Source organism: Mustela lutreola, chromosome 6 (genome assembly GCF_030435805.1).
Source record: "Mustela lutreola isolate mMusLut2 chromosome 6, mMusLut2.pri, whole genome shotgun sequence".
Classification (NCBI taxonomy): domain Eukaryota; kingdom Metazoa; phylum Chordata; class Mammalia; order Carnivora; family Mustelidae; genus Mustela; species Mustela lutreola.
Window position 1 is genome coordinate 21,748,447 of NC_081295.1, and position 19,418 is coordinate 21,767,864.

Sequence of the window (19,418 nt, forward strand, 5' to 3'; positions counted from 1 at the left end):
TTGTTTTTGAGAGAGCAAAAGAGAAAGAATACATGCACATGTCCACACAAGCTTAGGGGAGTTAGTGAGGAAAAGAGAGAGAGGGAGAGAATCTTAGACAGGCTCCACGTCTAGCAAGAAGCCTGAGATCGGGGCTTAAGATCATGACCGGAGCCAAAATCAAGAGTCAGGTGCCTAACCGACTGAGCCATCCGGGCACACTGTGGGTCACTCTTTGCCCATCAGTTAACTTAATCACCATTTGCTCATTGATTTCTCTCTCCAGTTTGTGGATACCTCTTAGGGACCTAGATATAGCTCCAAGGAAACTTTGAACAAAGTCCAGGTTGAGATGAGAGTTGGGACCTGGAAGCCACGAGGCCACAGGACATCAGAATATTTATTTCCATGCCAGGGATTTCAAGTCACCCAATTCAACAACCAATGCATCTAGATTTAGAAGGATGCACAAACATTGTTTTTTCTTGGGCCCCTGCCTCTCCCCGCTTCCTATTCTACCTTCCCCTTTCGGCTTACTTGAAGAAATACACCTGTTAAATGTTAACAGGTGTTAAAATGATCTCGCTGGATTTCTAAGAGGATATGTGTTTTGTTAGCGGGCCCCTCTTTAGGAAATCCCAAGACTTGCCTAAGCTGTCAGTAGGGTTTGAGCTAAGCCCTTTGTCTTCTTCCATTCATGTGTAGAGAAACTGGTGCTCTTAGGAAATTGCTTAAATTTTGTTTCATTAATCTTCGTTTGGATTATGTTCTTTCATTCACTCAACACATACTTACTGAGCACCTACTATATGCCAAAGTCCTTGCCCTCATGGAGTTCATATTTTATAGCAGTGATATAATATTTTATATGTGTATATATATATGTATATATGGGTGTGTGTGTATGTGTATATATATGTATATATATACACACACATGTGTATATATATGTATATATATATACACACACACATCACAGGTTGAAGAAAAATAAAGCAGGGTAGCATAGTAAGGGGCTAGAGAGTGATGAGGACTGATGCTGTAGGAGAAGCAGAGAAATATTCCAGAAGACTCAACATTTGAACAGTGACGTGACTGAAGTAAGAAAATGAGCTCTGTACCTCCCAGAGACAGGGAAGTCTTAAGTGTTAAGCAGAGGAAACTGAACTCTTCGAAACAGAGAGTAGATTGGTGGTTTCCAGCAGGGAGGGTGGGGTTGGGAGAAATGGATGAAGATGGTCAAAGGGTTTAGCCTTCCAGTGATAAGGTGAATTGTACACCTTAAAATACCACAATGTTCTACCCAGATTGTTGGTGGGGATGATTGGTTTGTTTTTATTGTTGTGGATGTTTTATTTGGAAGAGGGTGTATTTTTAAGGTGAAAAATAAATAGAAAGTCAAAGTGGAAAAAAAAAAGTTTCAAGTAGAGGGGACAGTTAGTGTGAAAGTGTGGGGACCGGGATGTGGTTTAGAATGAGCAAGGAGGCTGGAGCAGAGTAGTTGAGAAGAAGGTGGGAAGTGAATCCGATGAGCAGACATGGCCATGCCAGGACTTTGGGTTTTATTCTAATAGTGACAGAAAGCTGCCAAGCAAGGGAGTGTCTTGCTCTGCATTGTTATAAGGAGCTCTGTGGGCCAAGGGGGGAAGCATGGAGACCACTTAGGAGGATGTTGCATAATCCAGCTGGAGGTGATGATTTGGACAAGAAGGTTAGCAGTGGAGGTAGAGAGAAGTGTTCAGAATCAGGTTTTATCATCGAGGCAGAGCAACCAGAATTTTCTAATGGAAAAGGGTGTGGAGTGTGAAAACATGAGGGGAATGAAAGAAGATACCAGGGGTTTTGGCCCAAAGCAATTGCTGCAAGAAGTGCCATTTACTGAGATAGGAAATGCTCGAGATGAGTGGGAATGAAGGTGGCCATGGTAAATTTGAGGTGGCTTTTAGACCTGCAGACGAGGTATGGAGAAGATGGTGGTATTTGGAGGTCTGGAGTTCTGCGCTGAGGTCAGCTTGGACATGTGGATCTGGGAGTCATTAATCTATGAAAGCCATAGGAGTAGATCATGGGTTGGCAGGCTTTTTCTGTTAAGGGCCAGATAGTAAATATTTGAGGCTTTGTAGACCATACAGTCTGCCACAACTATTCAAGTCTGGCATTGTGGTATGAAGGCAAGCCACAGACAATATATGAAGGAATGAGCATGACTCTGTTCCAATAAAACTTTATTTGCTAGAGCAGTAGCAGACCAGATTTGGCCCATGGACTATAGTTGGCCAACTCTTGGACTACGTTATGCTATGGAGAGAGAATGTAAAAATAGAAGAGCTCAGAGCCCTGGGGCCCTCTAACATTTAGAGAAAGTGGGAAAAGGAGGAGGATCAAAGTGACTAAGATAATAGCAAGCAGGAAAATAAGAGGGAAATCACGAGACTGGGGAAGTACATGTGCCAAAGATGTTTTAAGAAAGACAAACTGATATTGTGGTACCAGGGAACATTGTGAAACACTTTAAGATGGGAAATTTTTTTTTTTTTTTTTGAATGCTCTTTGGATCATTCTTGGCCTTTTGGCTAAGATCAAATGTGGAATGCTCTTTGGGGTTATCCTCATGTTTCATTATTTTTGAACTATTTTGTGACTCTGTAAGTTGTAGGAAAATGACAATATTGCAAATGATTCTTGTCCATAGAAATGAATTGTGTTTAGTGGAATGTAATTGATGCATTGGTGGAGTTGGTTAGATACAGTTGCCTGGTGGATAGACCATTTCTGCATCTATTTGTAGATTCGTACTAGCATTTCTTACTGTGTTTATATGGCAGGGTTGTTGAATTCTTCTTTGAACAGAATATAATATCTTATTGGTTCCCTTGCTAATTAATGAATAAAGTTACTGACTTGTTCATTTTATGTTTTTATGTGAGTCATGATGATACCTTTAAAAAATACCTTTAAAAATTTTTCTTTACAATGAGCATTAAATAAGGACTGAGAATTGACCATTGGATTTGGCAACATGGAGATTATGGTGCTTTGGTTAGAGCTCTTTTGGAGTAGTAGTAAAAGATTGATTGGAGCAGATTGTATAAAACTATAATAATAAAGACACTTGGGCACAGGGAAAAGGAAATAGATCAATGGAACAGATTCAGAGAGCCCAGAACAAACCCACACTACAAAGAAACTATAGATGTTGAGGTGGCAATGCAGAGAAAAAGGGTAGCATATTCAATAAATGGGGCTGGGACAATTTTTTATATGCATAGAAAAAAACCAAAATTGGATCTCCTTTTTTTTTTTTTTTTTTTTTTTTTAAAGATCTATTCATTTATTTATTTGAAAGAGAGAGAATACAAGAGGGGGAAGGTCAGAAGGAGAAGCAGATTCCCAGCTGAGCCCGGAACCTGATGCAGGACTTGATCCTGGGAGATCATGACCTGAGCCAAAGGCAGTCACTTAACCAACTGGATTTTTCAAATCCTGTTTGAGTACAAGTTTCTTATTGCTACTATTCTGCTTGAGTCTCTACCCAGAGAGTTCCTCTGCTCTTTGGGAAACATAAAAGCTTGAACATGGTCTGCCAAATCCTGTCACTTCTCGGGGTCATCACAGTCCATTCTTCAGGCTCTGCTCTTGGGGACTCTGTCCTGGCGCTCAAACTCTGTCCTGGCGCTCTTCTCAGAGAAAGCGGTGTTTGTCCTGGTCAAGAGTGTAGTCCAGAAAGTTCAAAGAAAAGCCAAGTTCTGCAGTACACCCTTCCGCCCTCAAGTTTGAAAGCCAAGCTTGGAAGGCGCCTCTTTTCAAAGATGTTAGGTCTTTGCAGCCCCCCAACCTAACCCAGGCTTGCGCATTCCTGCCTTGGACTGTCTTTCTGCCTTGGCACTGCGTGGACCTCGAAAGAGAGGCAACCAGTAGGATGGGGAGTGTGCGGAGGGTCGGACGGGGAGGCGGGGAGGAAGCGGGTGCGACGGTGTGCCCCTGGGACCACAGCGCTCCCGGTACTAGACCGCCACGGCGGGGAGAGCCGGCGCCGAGGAGCAAGGAAGCCAGCCCGGCCCCGTGCGCTCTGCCCGCACCCTGTGGCGCGCGGGGGACACAGACTGCCCGGCTGGCCCCCCGGGGCGCGGCTGGCTGGGGCGGGGCGGAGAGGGGCGGGGCGAGGCGCGGTGCCTGCGGTCCCGGGCGCTCGGCGAGCTCGGAGTGTCCAACTTGGGAGCGCAGTGCACGGCGGCACCATGCGGTCCCACAATTTGGAGCCGATTTTTGACCGCGTGGGGCACTTTGGCAGGTAGGGAGCTGGGGGTGGGGAGGAGGAGGGACGACTGGCTGAGGGGAGCGGGAGCCACGTGGAGGAGGCGCCGGTGGGGTCTGTTTCTTTCCGTTGCGGTGGGGTTCTCGCGCGGCGCTAGCGATCCGAAAACCTGTCCCCCTGCTCTCGTGAGGAAGTCGGAAGACCCGCGTCCAGACTGCTGACTCTGACCTGGCCTTGTCCTCTCGGACTCTGGCGCCGGGACCTCCTCTACAGTGAGCAGAGGGGCCCCGGGGCTGGCCGTGGGGGTGGTGAGTGCGGGCCCGGGCCGGCCAGCCTGCTGCGACAGGTGGGACCCGGCGCGTGTCCTCTGCGGGAGCCGGAGTCCCCAGGCCCCGCCGGAGACGCCCGGTCACCCTAGTAGAGGAGTGTCTGCCTGTCCCTGGCGGCCGGTTTCTCTGGTCCGCCAAACCGGCTCCTCTTTCACTTTCCCAGACGAGCGGCTGTCCAGCTTGGCCCTATAGGGTCTCCCTCTGTGCCTGGCAGGGAGTGCCCCAGGAACAACCGTTAGTCAGATTTTGTTGCCATTTATAGAAACCTAACAAGTGCCACGTACATTGTGTCGGGTGGTTGCACACAATGCTTCGTCTGATGCCCTTGCAGAGAAAAGTGTTTGCATCCTTAATGACTGGGAAACTGAGGCTGGTGCTGCCAGGGACCCACAGACACCCTACACTGGGACCCACATGGAGCCACTTGACAACCTCCTTTCATTTGTAAAATTAATTAAGACATTAAAATATTTCATTCACTCGTTCATGGAGAAACGCTCCTCTGTCTGACCCAGAAAGTTTTCTGGAGGAGAGGCTGCCAGGTCCGGGCCATACAGTTTGACCATTGGAAATTGGAGCGGAGTCCGAATCCTCGCCTGCCTCTTATTTCTAGTATGATTCTGGGAATACTGTGCCTCAGTTTCCTATCCCCAGAACAGGAATCACCTCCCTCCCGGGCTTGTAGTGAGGAGATGACACAGTGCTGCTCTCCAAGTTGGATGCTGTACAGAAGCTGGTTATTCTTCTGTGTCCAGCCCCCAAAAAGGTGGTTGAGCGGTGGGCGGAGGGGCAAGAGGCCCCAGTTGTCTTCCGCTTCCTCCTGTTCTGCTGTGTCAGAACCTCTTTGCACCTGTTACCTGCAGTCTTCACTATAGCTCCCCGAGATTGGTGGCTTCCCACATTTTACACTGGTGAAAGCTGGGCCTTGTGCCTCCCTCTCGGATCTAGGAATCCGAGGGTAGGGTTGGATGTCACCGGATGTCCATCAGCTTCCACCGCCCACGCTGTCAACTGTGATGCTCTCCTGAGCACAACAGATACCACCCCAAGGCTCTACAGGGTCTTTATACATTATCTTGTTTTATCTTTCTTGAAGCAGAGCAGCAGGGGGGTTACAAGCTCAGCTCTGGGGTTGGATGTCTGAATTCCAGGCCTGGCTCTACCACATGCTAACTCTGGTTGTGAGCGTTTTACTATGTCCTCATCTGTAGAATGAGGATAATAATAGCACTCTAGATATTTATTTCAAGGGTTCCACGGGCAGCCTCTCATTCATCCTTGTAGTAGCCCTATGAGGTAAGAGGTACTAATACCATTCTCTCCCTCTGTATTTTAGGGATTAACTTGGGTCATTATATCAGTTGGTGTTTGGCTACCAAAGAGACCCCTCAGGTGAAAGTTTGTCCCTCTCCAGTAATTGTTCAGGGTAGGTTCTGTCCCGTGGGATCATCCAGGGACCCAAGTGGCTGAGGCAGGTCTGTCATCCACAGCATGGGGCCTCTCCCTCTGTGCTTGAAGCATCTGCCCTCATTGTCCTCACCCACATGGGTCAGATGAAGCTCTGCATGGTGGGAGAAGAGGAGAATGGATCGGGGGAGACAACTCTTAGCCGGCCACAGTCATGTACGTCAAAGTTTTAACATTCAGGACGTTCTCAGTAAGGCATGGCTGTTACTGTTACCTGGGTCCTCATCCTGGTGGGAGCAGTTGGCTTGTAAAAGCAGCATGTAGCAAGGTAAGGGTAACAAGCTTATGGAAGAAGGAAAAAAAAAAAACCAACAAAAAAACCCCCCAAAAAACAGTGTGACCAGAGCACAGGACACCCCGTTTTCTCTGATATTTGCTTTAATTGTACTCCTTATTGTTTTTAAATAGAAAGGGAAGTCATTGTGTTTTGTCATTAGCCTTCTTTTAAGGAAACCTAGTGACAATGTTAAGTAGAGAACCCTAATTATCTTTCATTTCTCATTAGTCATTTCTAGGGTGAGGAAGCACAATCCTAATCACCTTTAAGAGAGGAAAGCAGGGCACTTAAGAATTAAAAAGCCATTCCAGGTCTTGTCCTGCAGCCATAACTGAAGGTGCACAAATTTGGACTTCTGGCCTGGGTGAGAGGGAACTGAGGACTCACACACAGGCATCTATGTTGGGATAGACGGAGAACGTGGATGTCTCGATTTAAGGAGAGAAAGTATTTGAAATATCAGCGTGGGAATGTGGAGCCTATAGCTGATTTACATCTGTGGACATAGGTAGGTTTTTTTTTTTTTTTTTTCAGTATCTGAAGCTGTTTAGGTTCTTCCCTTTTGACTTTGCCTTAGGAACATCATAGTTAGCTCTTCTATGCACTGACAGTGTGCCATAATGCTGTACCCGTATTAACTGTCTTCAGTCCCAGAACAACCCATTTTTCAGATAAGGAAACTGAGGGAGAGAAAGTTTAATGAGTAAGGTTAAGGAGTTTGTAAGTAACAGACACAAGATTCAAAGCTTGGCAGTCTGGCTCTGGAGTGCCTACTCTTAACCACACTGGGCTGCCACCCATTAGGCTTCTTTGTACAGAATAATATAAATCTAGGACTGACAGTCATTTCTTCACCTGTCACCCAAATTATAGAGGTCCATTTTCTAGGGGTTCTGGTCATCTTTGTTTTCCTTTGCTTCTGGGTTTTCTGCCCATTGTGTGTGTCTGTATGATTGTTTTTCCATTAGTGTGTCTCTCTAGCTGCGAACATGGTGGTGTGCTGTATCTGTTAGTATTATCCTGCAGGGGCCTTAGGTTGGGCCCATGGATAATACCTGATGCACAACAGTCTTTGTAAGGGTGCTAGTGATATGTCACAATGCTAGATGCCTAAGAAGTTCTTCTTGCAACAGGGAAAGGGAAGTTTGAATTGAAAGGATACTCTGGATCTTTCTGGCACGTAGAATATGTAGTTATGTGAACTAGCTTGGACTGTTCAGAGACTCCTAGGTGGTTTATTATTTCTGGGTTAGGCAGTGGGCTGTGCTGGGGAGGCAGGAAGTATGAGGCTGAGAGAAGGAAGGGGAGAGGTAAGCTCACAATCATCCCCAAGAACGTGTTTGTGTGGCATGCTATGGAGTTCAGGTGTTAGGAAGGTCACCTTGCAGAATGGAAGGTGCCTTGGAAGGGTGGGAGTTTGGGCAGAGCCCAGAGAAGACCTAGGTAAGAGCCCAGGGGAGATAAGGAGGGTCTAGACTGAGGCGGGGGAGTGGGGGGATGTGAACAGGGAGGACTATACAGTTTGTTTTTTGCTTTTTCTTTGTTTTTTTTTTTTTTTAAGATTTTATTTATTTATTTGACACAGAGAGAGATCAGAAGTAGGAAGAGAGGCAGACAGAGAGAGAAGAGGAAGCAGGCTCCCTGCTGAGCAGAGAGCCTAATGTGGGGCTTGATCCCAGGACCCTGGGATCATGACCTGAGCCTAAGGCAGAGGCTTAACCCACTGAGCCACCCAGGTGCCCCAGGACTAGACAGTTTTTAACAGGTGGGATTGACTGGACCTCCTGCTTATGGAGGAGAAGTGGGAAGGCCCTCTCGGCCTTCCACCCCATGCCCCATATTTCTGCTTTGTGTAGATGATGGTGTCTGAAACTCAGAAACAGTTACACGCTCCAGCTGGGGCAGGCTTGGGGCTGGGATCTATTTGAGAGTGTTCTGAGTTCCGCATGGGATTTCTGGGTTGAGATATTTACTAGGCATTTGGATAAATAATCCAACAAGGAGGCAACAAGATCCCTCCTTGTCAGCATGGATTGAGTGGCCATTCAGGGCTGAAATCCATCTGGTAGGCACCAGATGGACATACTGGGTGTGACTTGGTACCCATTCCAATCGTGCCTCAGCAGGGCATTGGTGACTCCTTTTCCCGCTCTCTGGGGCTTGTAGATATAAAATGTTTAAGTTGATATATTACATATACACAGAAAAGTATACACTGTTATCATACCTCCTGAATTCATCAGCCTGTTGCCTGGGAGCCGGTGACCCACCAGCATTGCCAGGTGCTCATAGGTAGCTCAGTGTGTGCAGGCCAAGGGCAGAGCCTTGACCCCAGGACTCTACGTGACATCTAGGAACCTGAGCCTCGGGGTTAGTGACCTGGAGGGCTGAGGGGCTCCCACATGACCCTTTCAAGCTATGGTCTTAGCCTCTCGGGATCTTTTGAGTCTCAACAGGTCAGGCTTGTCTTTCCAGCCTGCTGTTCCTATCCAGTCCCTCTGTGTGGACTCGGTGAGGCAGATTTCTCAGTCTTTCTTTGAGCAGGGGCATGTTTTCTGGAAAAACAGAGTTGGCTCCCCTCTAGCCCCAAGGACTCAAGCTTTGGGGCTCTAGGCTCTTCTCTTGGTTGCCCATCCCCCAGAGACCCCGAGAATAGTATCTGTGTGTTTTCCCTCCCTTTCTGCTACTAGAAAAAAGTCACTTGATTCTGGCTTACCTTTAGCTTTGTGTTTTTCTCTTCTGAACTAGCTGCCGGGGCCAGTGCCAGATCCAGAGTTGAATTTTGAAACTGTGGCCAGCTCCGGCATGTGGCGCCCTGATAGCTACAACCCACTAAGTTGATTCCATCTTACTTTTTTTTTTTTTTTTTTTTTTTAATCATCTATGTGGGGTTCTATGAGAAGTGAGGATGCCACGTACCATCTTGGCAGTCGTCCCTGAGGACTTGGGGGGTTGCCTTCTTGCTGACTTCACATCACCACTTCTGCGACTTTGCTTAGCCTTGCCAGCTTGTGATAGCCTTCAGAGTGGGGTGTTCACCACGTGGTGGGCCAAGATGATCTTTTGGAGTACCACAGAAAACACCCATTTTACATATGAACGTGTATACAAGTAAATATATATGTGAATTTTTATTTCAATATGCACAAGGTGTTAATTTAGTATATAAATATTATATATCCATATATGTTCATTTTATACATCTCTGCACACACATACACACACTCTTTTTTTTTTTTATGCTGATGAAGAACCCAGCTAAAAAAATACTTTCTCAAAATTCTTTATACACTGGCCTCTTGAGCACCTCTCTTTACCAGAAGCATTGAGGACACATTAACCTCAGTGCTGTTTACTTGAACCCTGAGGGATGCTGGGACATTCTACAGACACCACACTACACACCAGGCAAGGTGCTATAGGAGATTCGAAAGTGGCTGCATTACAGTTTCTACCTTTATGGGACTTTCTTTCAACCTATTATGGGCCTTTTATTGTTATTGATTTGGTAGAGAAATAGAAAACGTTCACCTGGTGTTCTCTAAAAACTCAACATAAAGAACAGGAGTGCACTTAAGCTGTCTGTCGTGGCCAGAGAAGAGAAAGAAAGCAATGGGAGAGAACATGAGTAAATGAATGACAGGTGTTTCGTTCGTGGGGGATGAGAAGAGTGGAGCGAAAATACCGCAGGGGGAATAGGCAAGGCCAGCAGTTCTCACAATGTGCCCTGTGCCATCTCGGGGTCTGCAAGGTCCAAACCGCTGCCATGGTAACACAGAGACATTAGCTGCCATCTTTACTCTCATTTTTCATGAAGATACAATAGACTTCCAGAGGCTAGCTGAAGTGTAAAAATGTATCAGATGGAATGCAGCCACTGACTGGAGAAACTAGGGGTCTTCTTTTAATCTGAGTAGTGTGTGTGTGTAGGGGGGTGTTGAAGATTTTATTTTTAAGCAACTTCCACACCCAATGTGGGGCTCAGACTCACAACCCCAAGATCCAGAGTCACACGCTCCACTGACTAAGCCAGCCAGGTGCCCCATTTTTATAAATTTTAAATGCAAAACGCCACCATTCTTCTTACTAATTTTGTTTCATTTTGTTTTGAAAACTATAGCTGTATGTTCTTTAATGTTAACATGAAATGGGCTTATTAATAGGTTTGAGCGGATGAATAAATATTTAAAGTGTTCTCCATTTTAATTTCTTTTTTTTTTTTAATTAATTAATTTTTTTATTTGACAGAGAGAGAGAGAGAGAGAGAGAGATCACAAGTAGGCAGAGAGGCAGGCAGAGAGGAAGGGAAGCAGGCTCCCCGCTGAGCAGAGAGCACCATGTGGGGCTCGATCCCAGGACCCTGAGATCATGACCTGAGCCAAAGGCAGAGGCTTTAACCCACTGAGCCACCCAGGCGCCCCTCCATTTTAATTTCTAATACATACTGGCAACTCACATAAAGATAAGGCCCTTGGGATCCTCAAGATTTCTAAGAATATAAGACCTCCTGAGAACAAAAAGTTTGAGAACAAGGGAGCCAAAGGATGGTCGGAAGTGCCTTCCAGGGAGGGGGAGCTCCAGGACCAGGTGGGTGGGCAGCTCTGAAAAGTAGACGGGAAGAGGAAGATCACATATGTCAACAGCGCCATTTAGCATCGATGTGCTCTGACGGCAGCAGTCTTTGTTTCCAGTTCAGTGGCATCATTGTTGTGTCTCCTGATGGAAACATTCATCACTCTGGAGCTAAGATCTTTGGCTAGCAGAGCATAAGGATGTGGGAACAGGAAGCAACAATTTTGTTAACGGGTCCTTAGGTGTGACAGTGAGTGGTATAACTCCCATTTCCACCCCTTGATTCCTAGACTCATGAGTGCAAGAAATAGCACCATATATCGGAGCTTGATTCAGAGCATACACAGCTTTCTAGAGAATCTCGTCTTAGCCCTGCATGCTGTGGCCACCCAGCTGGCTTTGTAATTGAGTCTTCAAAAGGCTAGTCCATCATTCTTTCAAATCAGCTGCTTCAGGGTAGTAGGGAACGTGGTAAGATCAGTAAGTGGTATCAGCAGGGGCCCGCTGCTGTATTTCTTCTGCTGTGAAGTGAATTTCTTCATCATAAGCAATGCTACGTGAGATACCCCAGTGGTGGATAGAGCATTCTGTAAGTATTGTAGTTTTGGCCAAAGCATTGTGCAGGGAAGGCAAGTCTATAACCAGTGTCTGTTCTAGTCAGGACGAAGTGCTGCCCACATGGTTCCGCACAGTAAGCAGACACTCACCCCAGCAGCGGTGCCATACTGGGGCTCAGTGTTGGTCTCTGCTGCTGGCACATGTGGTCCTCATGGTGTCTGAGCCAGATCAGCTCACCGAGATGCAGAGCCTGTGCATGACCTGTGTCCCTGCCTCCATAACCACTTTGTTCATGAGCCCAATGGACAATGACAGGATGGCTTGGGAAAGAGGCCAGCAGGATGGATCATGCTATCTGCTTGAGGAGGATTTTAATAATCCTTTTGGTGAGCATTCACATGGGACACCAATATCTTCACATTTCTCCCCTCTTCCTAGAGATCTGCCCACATACCTCCTCTTCAAATTTATTTGACGCCCATTTTTTGATCGTGTGCCCTCCAAGTTCTGACCATCCAGCTAAACCATCCGCCACAGCTTACGTGTTGATATATGATCACATGTCTGGCTATTTCTCCTTCCAAGCAAAGTGTAACTAGGTGCATTGCTCGAAGTTCTGTTCACTGGAAGGGTTTTCCTTCATGACTGTTCTTCAGGCCTGTACCAGGGAGGGGCTATTGTACTTCAGCTGTCCAATTTTGGGCAGTGCCTGCATATGGTGTGGAACCATCTGTAAAATCAGGCCCAAGTCTTTTACTCCATCCTCTGACTTTAGGAACTCCTGTGAGTTGCGCCATTGGTGCAAGCTGGGAGAGAGAAGGCCGTGTTTAAAGACTTAAGCATGAGACCTGAAGCAGTAAAGCTCCTAGTAGAAGACGGGAAAGCTTCCTGACAATGATGTTGGCACTGATTTCATAGGTATGACATCAAAAGCACAGGCAACAAAAACCAAATATAAACCAATGGGGCTACATCAAACCAAAAAGCTTTCTCACAACAAAGCAACCAGTCAACAGAATAAAAAGGCCACCTACAAAATGGGAGAAAATATTTCCAAACCATATATCTGATAGGGAGCAAATTTCCAAAAAATAAGGAATGGATACAACTTCTAACCAAATAATTAATAACCTGATTAAAAAAAATGGGCCTATGACTTGAATAGACACTTCTCCAAGGAAAATATGCAAATAGTCAGTAGGTGTATGAAAAAGCTTCCTTTATCATTAATCACCAGGGAAATGCAAATCAAAAGCACAATGAGATATCACCTTATACCTGTCAGGGTGGCTATTATTAAAAAACAAACAAACAAACAAAGGACAACACGTGTTGGTGAGGATATGGAGAAGTTGGAACACTTGTGTGCTGCCAGTGGGAATGCAAACGAGTGTAGCCGCCTAGGAAAACAGTATGGAGGTTCCACAAAAAATTAAAAAATAGAACCACCATATGATCCAGCAATCCCACTTCTGGGTATATGTTTAAAAGAATTGAAAACAGGATCTCAAAGAGATATTAGCCCTTCCATGGTTATGGGTATCCCATGGGCAGCCCTAGTCACAATGGCTAAGATGTGGAAACAACCTCTGTGTGTATCCACAAATGAGTGGGTAAGGAAAATGTGGTGTGTACCCTACAGTGGAATACTATTCAGCCTTAAGAGAAAGAAGGAAATTCTGCAATACACAGAAATATGGATGAACCTTGAGGACATTTTGCTAAGTAAAATAAGCCAGACACAAAAAGAATAACTATGGCATGACTCCAGTCATAGGAGGCATCTAAGATAGTAAACTTCATATAAAATATTTATTTATGTATTTATTTAGTTAGTTAGTTGAAAAAAAGAGGGGGGGGCATGAGAAGGGGGAGAGGCAAAGGGAAAAGCAGACTCCCTGCAGAGCAGGGAGCTTGATCCAGGACTCAATCCCAGGTCTCCAGGATCATGACCTGAGCCAAAGGCAGTTGCTTAACCAACTTAGCTACCCAGGTTGTCCCCAGAAAGTTCATTCTTTAAATTTTGTTCTGTTAGAACTATGTTTAGTACCAAAATCTGTATTCATCAAGGTCCCCTAGAGAAACAGGACAAATAGGATATATAGAGAGATAAAGATGAGAGATGTATTATAGGAATTGGCTTACACAGTTATGGAGTCACACAATATGCTGTCTGGAGGCTGGGATCCAGGATAGCCGGTGTTGTACTTGTGAGGTCCAACTGAAGGCCTGAAAATCGGGGGGCTGATGATGTAAGTCGTGGTCTAGTTGCTACCAGGCTGGGTCTGAGGACCCAGGAGTCCCGCAGGACCAGCCAAGAGAGTCCCTGACTGTGCACAAGATAGAAATCTGAGCCAGTGGGAGGATAAAGCAGAGTTTATTGAAAGTATAGAGAGAGTATAGACAGAACTTCTGGGAGACTCAGAAAGGAAAGGAGGAAATCTTGTCTTTGGTCAGGGTTCGAGGGTTTTTACTGAGTCTCGTGGTCTCGTGTACATGTCCTCTTAGGCATCCAGGAACAAGTTAGTATGGAGACGAAAGCCCAGGTGTTATTCCTTAGAGGGAGGGACCTTGGCGTTGAGATGGATGTCTAGCACTGGTGATCTGAAATATGCCTGTAACAACTTCATCCGGTTGGTCATTCTCACCTGGTTCTTCCTTGGATATTATCTATTCTAAAGAAACCATTAACTCTGTGTTCCTTACAAGGAGGACCTACTGTTTGCCTTCTGAGGCATGTATAAAGTAGGCCCTAGCAAGAATAGAAGCAAGGGGGCGCCTGGGTGGCTCAATGGGTTGGGCCTCTGCCTTTGGCTCAGGTATATCAGGGTCCTGGGATGAAGCCCCGCATTGGGCTTTCTGCTCAGCTGGGAGCCTGCATCCCCCTGCCCCCGCCTGCCTCTGTGCCTACTTGTGATCTCTCTACCTCTGTCAAATAAATGAATAAAATCTTAAAAAAAAAAAAAAAAGTAATAGAAGCAGGAAAAGGAGCAAAAGGCAGGTTTTTATGGAGTCCTTCACTTTCCCTGTTTGGGTCTGAGTCCAAAACCCTGAGAACCAGGAATTGCAATGTTCAAGGATAGGAGAAGATGGATGTCTCGGCCCCAGCAGAGAGAATGAATTTGCCCTTCCTCCACCTTTTGCTGTAGTCAGGCCCTCAGTGGGATCAGCATGCCCACCCACCAGTGGGAGTAATCTCCTTTACTCCATCTACCCATTCAAATGTTAATCTCACAGACACATCCAGAAATAATGTTTACCGGGTATCTGGGCTTAGCCCATTCTTGCTGACACATAAAATTAAACAAAGCATCATAGACTTGTAGATTTATTTTACACCTTGGGATATACCGTGCTATTTATTTCGTTGCTCAAATTGTGAGCTTTTTCAGATTGATTCCTGTGTCCCTGTGACATGCCCCCAACCTTTTGTATTTTTACATGCCTCTTTACTTTCTGATTCTGTAAGATGCTTTAGCCATACTTTTAATTTTTCCTGTTCTGTCCTCAAATCAGCCATTTTTCCTGGCTCCTTTTAATGAGGAAATGGTTTTTAGAAAACAAATTCTGGGCACTGGGTGTGTGTGCTGCTATTGGGATGTTGATGCGGATTGGCCAGGTTTGAGAACCCAGAGGATGTCCTGCAGGATCAACCAGGAGAGTCCTTGGCTTTGCACAGGTTAGAAATCAAATGTGAGCCAAGAGGAAATGAGAGCAAGGTTTATTGAAGACATAGAGAAATCAGATATAGACAGAATCTCTGGGAAAGTTGGAAAGGAAAGGAGAATGAGTTTCATCTTTGCTTGGAGTCTGGGGTTTTTATTGGGAATGGTCTGGTGCAGCATCTTCTCAGGTATCTGGGAACAAAGATGAGTGTTTAGTTGTCCCCCATAAGTCACTTATGCCTTGCAGCCAGGGGTCTTGATGAGTTCGTGGTCTTGGAAAACATTCTTTATGACTCCACGTGGTCACTCCTTAGATGCTATCTACTATACTGGAAGTCTCCAAAGAAATCATGAACTCCTTGGCCTTTATAAGGAGGACATGCATTATCTGTTCTGTAAGGCATGTGTAAAGGGTGGGGTGTAGGTCCTAGGAAGACTAGAAACAGGAAAAATAGTTTTTCATGGGGGTCCCTTTAGTTCCCCGTCTCAATGTCATTACTTGTGGGTTCACCTAACAGAGTTATGTATATATGATAACAAATAACACATATATGTATGGAAACATCTAATTATTTCTGTATTTATCCATCTGTATATATATTAAGCTAAATATGATGAATACCCTTCGTATTTACTTATAGTCTTTTTGAACCTGTAGGCCAGATATAGTAACTTGCTTTTTTTCTCTTTACAGATTTCAGAAATTCCTTTATTTTATATGTGCCTTCCAGAACATCTCTTGTGGTATCCACTACTTGGCATCTGTGTTCCTGACAGTGTCCCCCTACCATACTTGCAGGCCTCCAGGCAACGTGAGTCAGGTTCTTTTCGGCAATGTCTCTATTTGGAGATTGGAGGACATCTGGATCCTGTTTTTCACAGGCCATAAAGATCAGATTATAGTGCAGCTGCAGAATGGTGAGGTCTGGGAACTGACAAGTTGTCACCGATTCCGGAGGGATGGCCATTCTGCTTTGAACTCTGATTATAATGGCCAGAAGAGTAGCTTTCCTTGTTTGGATGGCTACATCTATGACAAGAGCAAGTGGGACAGCACCGTGGTGACTCAGTGGGATCTGGTCTGCAACCGAGAATGGTATGCAAGGATGGTCCAGCCCGTATTTATGGTGGGAGTCCTGCTGGGAGCGATGATTTTTGGCCACTTTTCTGACAGGTAATATGAAGTATTTAAGTTTGTTGCATCAGTGTAAGGCTTATTTTCCTATCTGGTTTTCTTAGAGGTCAGGAAATTATGTTGAAAATTTTAGTCATATTCACACCTCCTATCTAGATACCTACCTCTTTGCTGATCTGTTATTTAGGGATACACAAAAAACCTAGTAGTTAGAGCATGTGTTCTGATGATAGCTGACCTGGGTTCAGATCCTGGTTGTACCTTACTAGCCATGAGCCCTGGGAAAATTGTATGACCTGTGTTTCAGAAACTAGTTTGTAAGCTGGTGATGAAAATAATAGCACTCACTTCAAAGGGTTATTGTAAAATTAATGCAGAAAAATTACCTGGAAATATAGCAACTCAATAAATACTTGTTATTACTTGAATATATATATAATATATATATATATATGTGTGTGTGTGTGTGTATGTGTGTGTGTGTGTGTGTGTATGTTTAAATATACCTGCTTTTTAATAGATATAGCCTGGTTCTAAGCAGTACTATCTGTGAAATTGTGGATTTGATACACTAGCCATATTTTCTTTAAAAAAACACACATACAAATGGGTACATAACATTTAAATACAGCAAAGCTCCTCCCTATGGACATGGACTACGCTTTAAATACATGGCCTAATATACAGAAATGAATTTATTTGGTCCCGTAGTTGTGAATTCTACAGGCATGTGCTGGGTCCCGGGAACCTGAAGGCAGCAGCTTAGGTCAAAGTCCCTGCTTTTGGTGTGAACTAGTCTAATGGGGCCAACAGATGTGTCCAGAATAAAAGTATAGGGCTTTGTTGTAGCTGGGGCCATACTAGAAGTGAAAGCCAATGGAGGCAGAGTCTATGGAAGCCTAAAGGGAGGAGTGCCCAGGTCTCCCCACCTCTCACTCACATCCTGTGAGGTGCTATTTGAACAATGAAATTAGGGAAGTGGAGTGTAGTTATTATTTGGTGGCTGAAGTTATGTTTCTGTGATTAAGAATCTTCTGTTCTGTAACTGCCTTCCTGGTAGTTGTGTGGAAGGTGTGGAAATGGGGTCAGTCAAAGCCAAAACACATGATCAGAAGGCACCATGAGTGAGAGTCAGCAGAAGCAGTAGGCAGCAAAAGCAGCCCTTCTGCACAAGGACTTCAAATACTAGAATTGTCAGGGGTAGGTCAAAAATCCACTATGTTCACTGCTCTTAAAGGAATAGATGACAAACTTAAAATTATTGATAACAATCTGGACATTGTATTTTAACAAAATGAGAAAAATTAACTAAATTTACTTATTTATTTACTTATTTATTTAAAGTAAACTCTTTGCCCAACATGGTACTTGAACTCATGACCTCAAGATCAAGAATCACATGCTCCACCAACGGAGCCAGCTAGGCACCCCCCGGAAATTGTATTTTTAAAATGTTACAAAATTGAAGAATAACTACCTCGAACATCTAGAAATACAGACCAAAATAAGCGACTGACAAATTCCTGGTAGTTGTGACAACCTGTTATATACAAGTAAAGAAAGAATGAATAGAATGGATGAGAGCTCAGAAAAAAATTATTAATAATAAACATCAGAGAGACAGATGGAAAATATGAGAGATTAAAATTCATGATGGTGGAGGGGTAAGGTCTAAAATATACTTGGTATTAGAAACTAATCAATGGAATTTACTACATTAACAGAGTAGAGGACAAAACTCATATTTGCAACTCAATAAATACAGGAAAAAATTTGTTAAATTTCAAAATTAATTCATGACAAAACTAAAAGTAGAAGAATGTCCTTAACCTGATAACAGGTATCTACAAAAAGACCTACCATGAACATCTTAATGTAAAATGTCAAAAGCTTTTGCTTTGGAATCAGGAACCTACAAAGATACATGAAACACTGCTTCTGCCTAGTTTTGTGCTGGAGATTCTAGTACTATAAAGAAAAACAGTGAAGGAAAAAAGAGGGAGAAACAGAAGGAGAGAGAAATGCCTAATCAGAAAGAAGAAGAAAAGACATTATTTTTAGCATATAATTGTGTATGAAGAAAATCCAGCAGATGAAGTTAGAATTAATGAACATTTAATGAGGTTGCTCGATATGTTAATACATATAAATTAATTATGTTTATATCTACTAGTAGTAAATAGAACAATTTTTAAATGCCATTGCAGAGTCCAGAAATGAAGTCACACTTACACAGTCAATTAATCTATAACAAAGGAGGCAAGAATATTGATGGGGAAAAGACATTCTTTTCAATAAATAGTGTGGGGAAAACTGAACAGCTGCATGCAAAAAAATGGAACTGGACTACCTTCTTACATCATACACAAAAATAAGTTCAAAACGACTTAAAAAACCTGAATATGAGACCAGAAACCATGAAATGCATAGAAGAAAACATAGGCAGTAATCTCTTTGACATTGGCCTTAGCAACATTTTTCTAGCGATATCTCCTCAGGAGAGGGAAATAAAAAACAAAAATAAACTATCAGGGCTACCCAAGAATAAAAGCTTTTGTATAGTAAAGGAAACCATCAACAGAATGAAAAGGTAGCCTATGGAATGGGAAAAGATATGTGCAAATGATATATACATAAGGGGTTAGTATTCAAAAGCTACAAAGAACTTATACAACTCAACATCAGAAAAACAATCTGATTAAAAAATGGGCAGAAGAAAAAGAAATAGGCAGAAGATGTGCAAATGGCCAACAGACATGAGAAGATGCTCAACATCACTAAATGCAAATCAGAACCACAATGAGATACCACCTTACACCTGTCAGAATGGCTAAAATAAATTAAAAAAAAAAAAACAAGAAATAACAAGTGTTGGTGAAGTTGTGGAGAAAAGGCACCCTTGTGCACTATTAGTGGGAATATAAATTGGTGCAATCACTGTGGAAAAATAGTATGGAAGTTTCTCAAAAAATTGAAAATAGGAATATCATATGATCCAGTAATTCTATGATGGACTATTTACCCAAAGAAGAAGGAAACACTAATTTGAAAAAATATATGTATTCTTATGTTTACTGTAGCACTATTTATAATAGTCAAGATATGGAGGCAACTTAAGTGTCCATTAATAGAAGAAGGGATAAAAAAGTTGTGATATATAAATAGTATAAAATAGAATATA

General features: G+C 43.8%; 1 protein-coding gene across 2 annotated transcripts in view; it reads left to right on the forward strand.

Annotated features, from left to right (window-relative positions):
• Positions 1 to 4,132: 4,132 nt before the first annotated feature.
• Positions 4,133 to 19,418, forward strand: part of SLC22A16 (solute carrier family 22 member 16) — a 40,311-nt gene continuing 25,025 nt past the window's right edge. For both annotated transcript variants that reach the window (XM_059176857.1, XM_059176858.1), the window contains exons 1-2: positions 4,133 to 4,270; positions 15,797 to 16,276. In XM_059176857.1, coding sequence (XP_059032840.1) covers positions 4,218 to 4,270; positions 15,797 to 16,276 — 533 coding nt within the window. In that variant the 5' untranslated portion in view covers positions 4,133 to 4,217. The remainder of the gene's footprint in view (positions 4,271 to 15,796; positions 16,277 to 19,418) is intronic.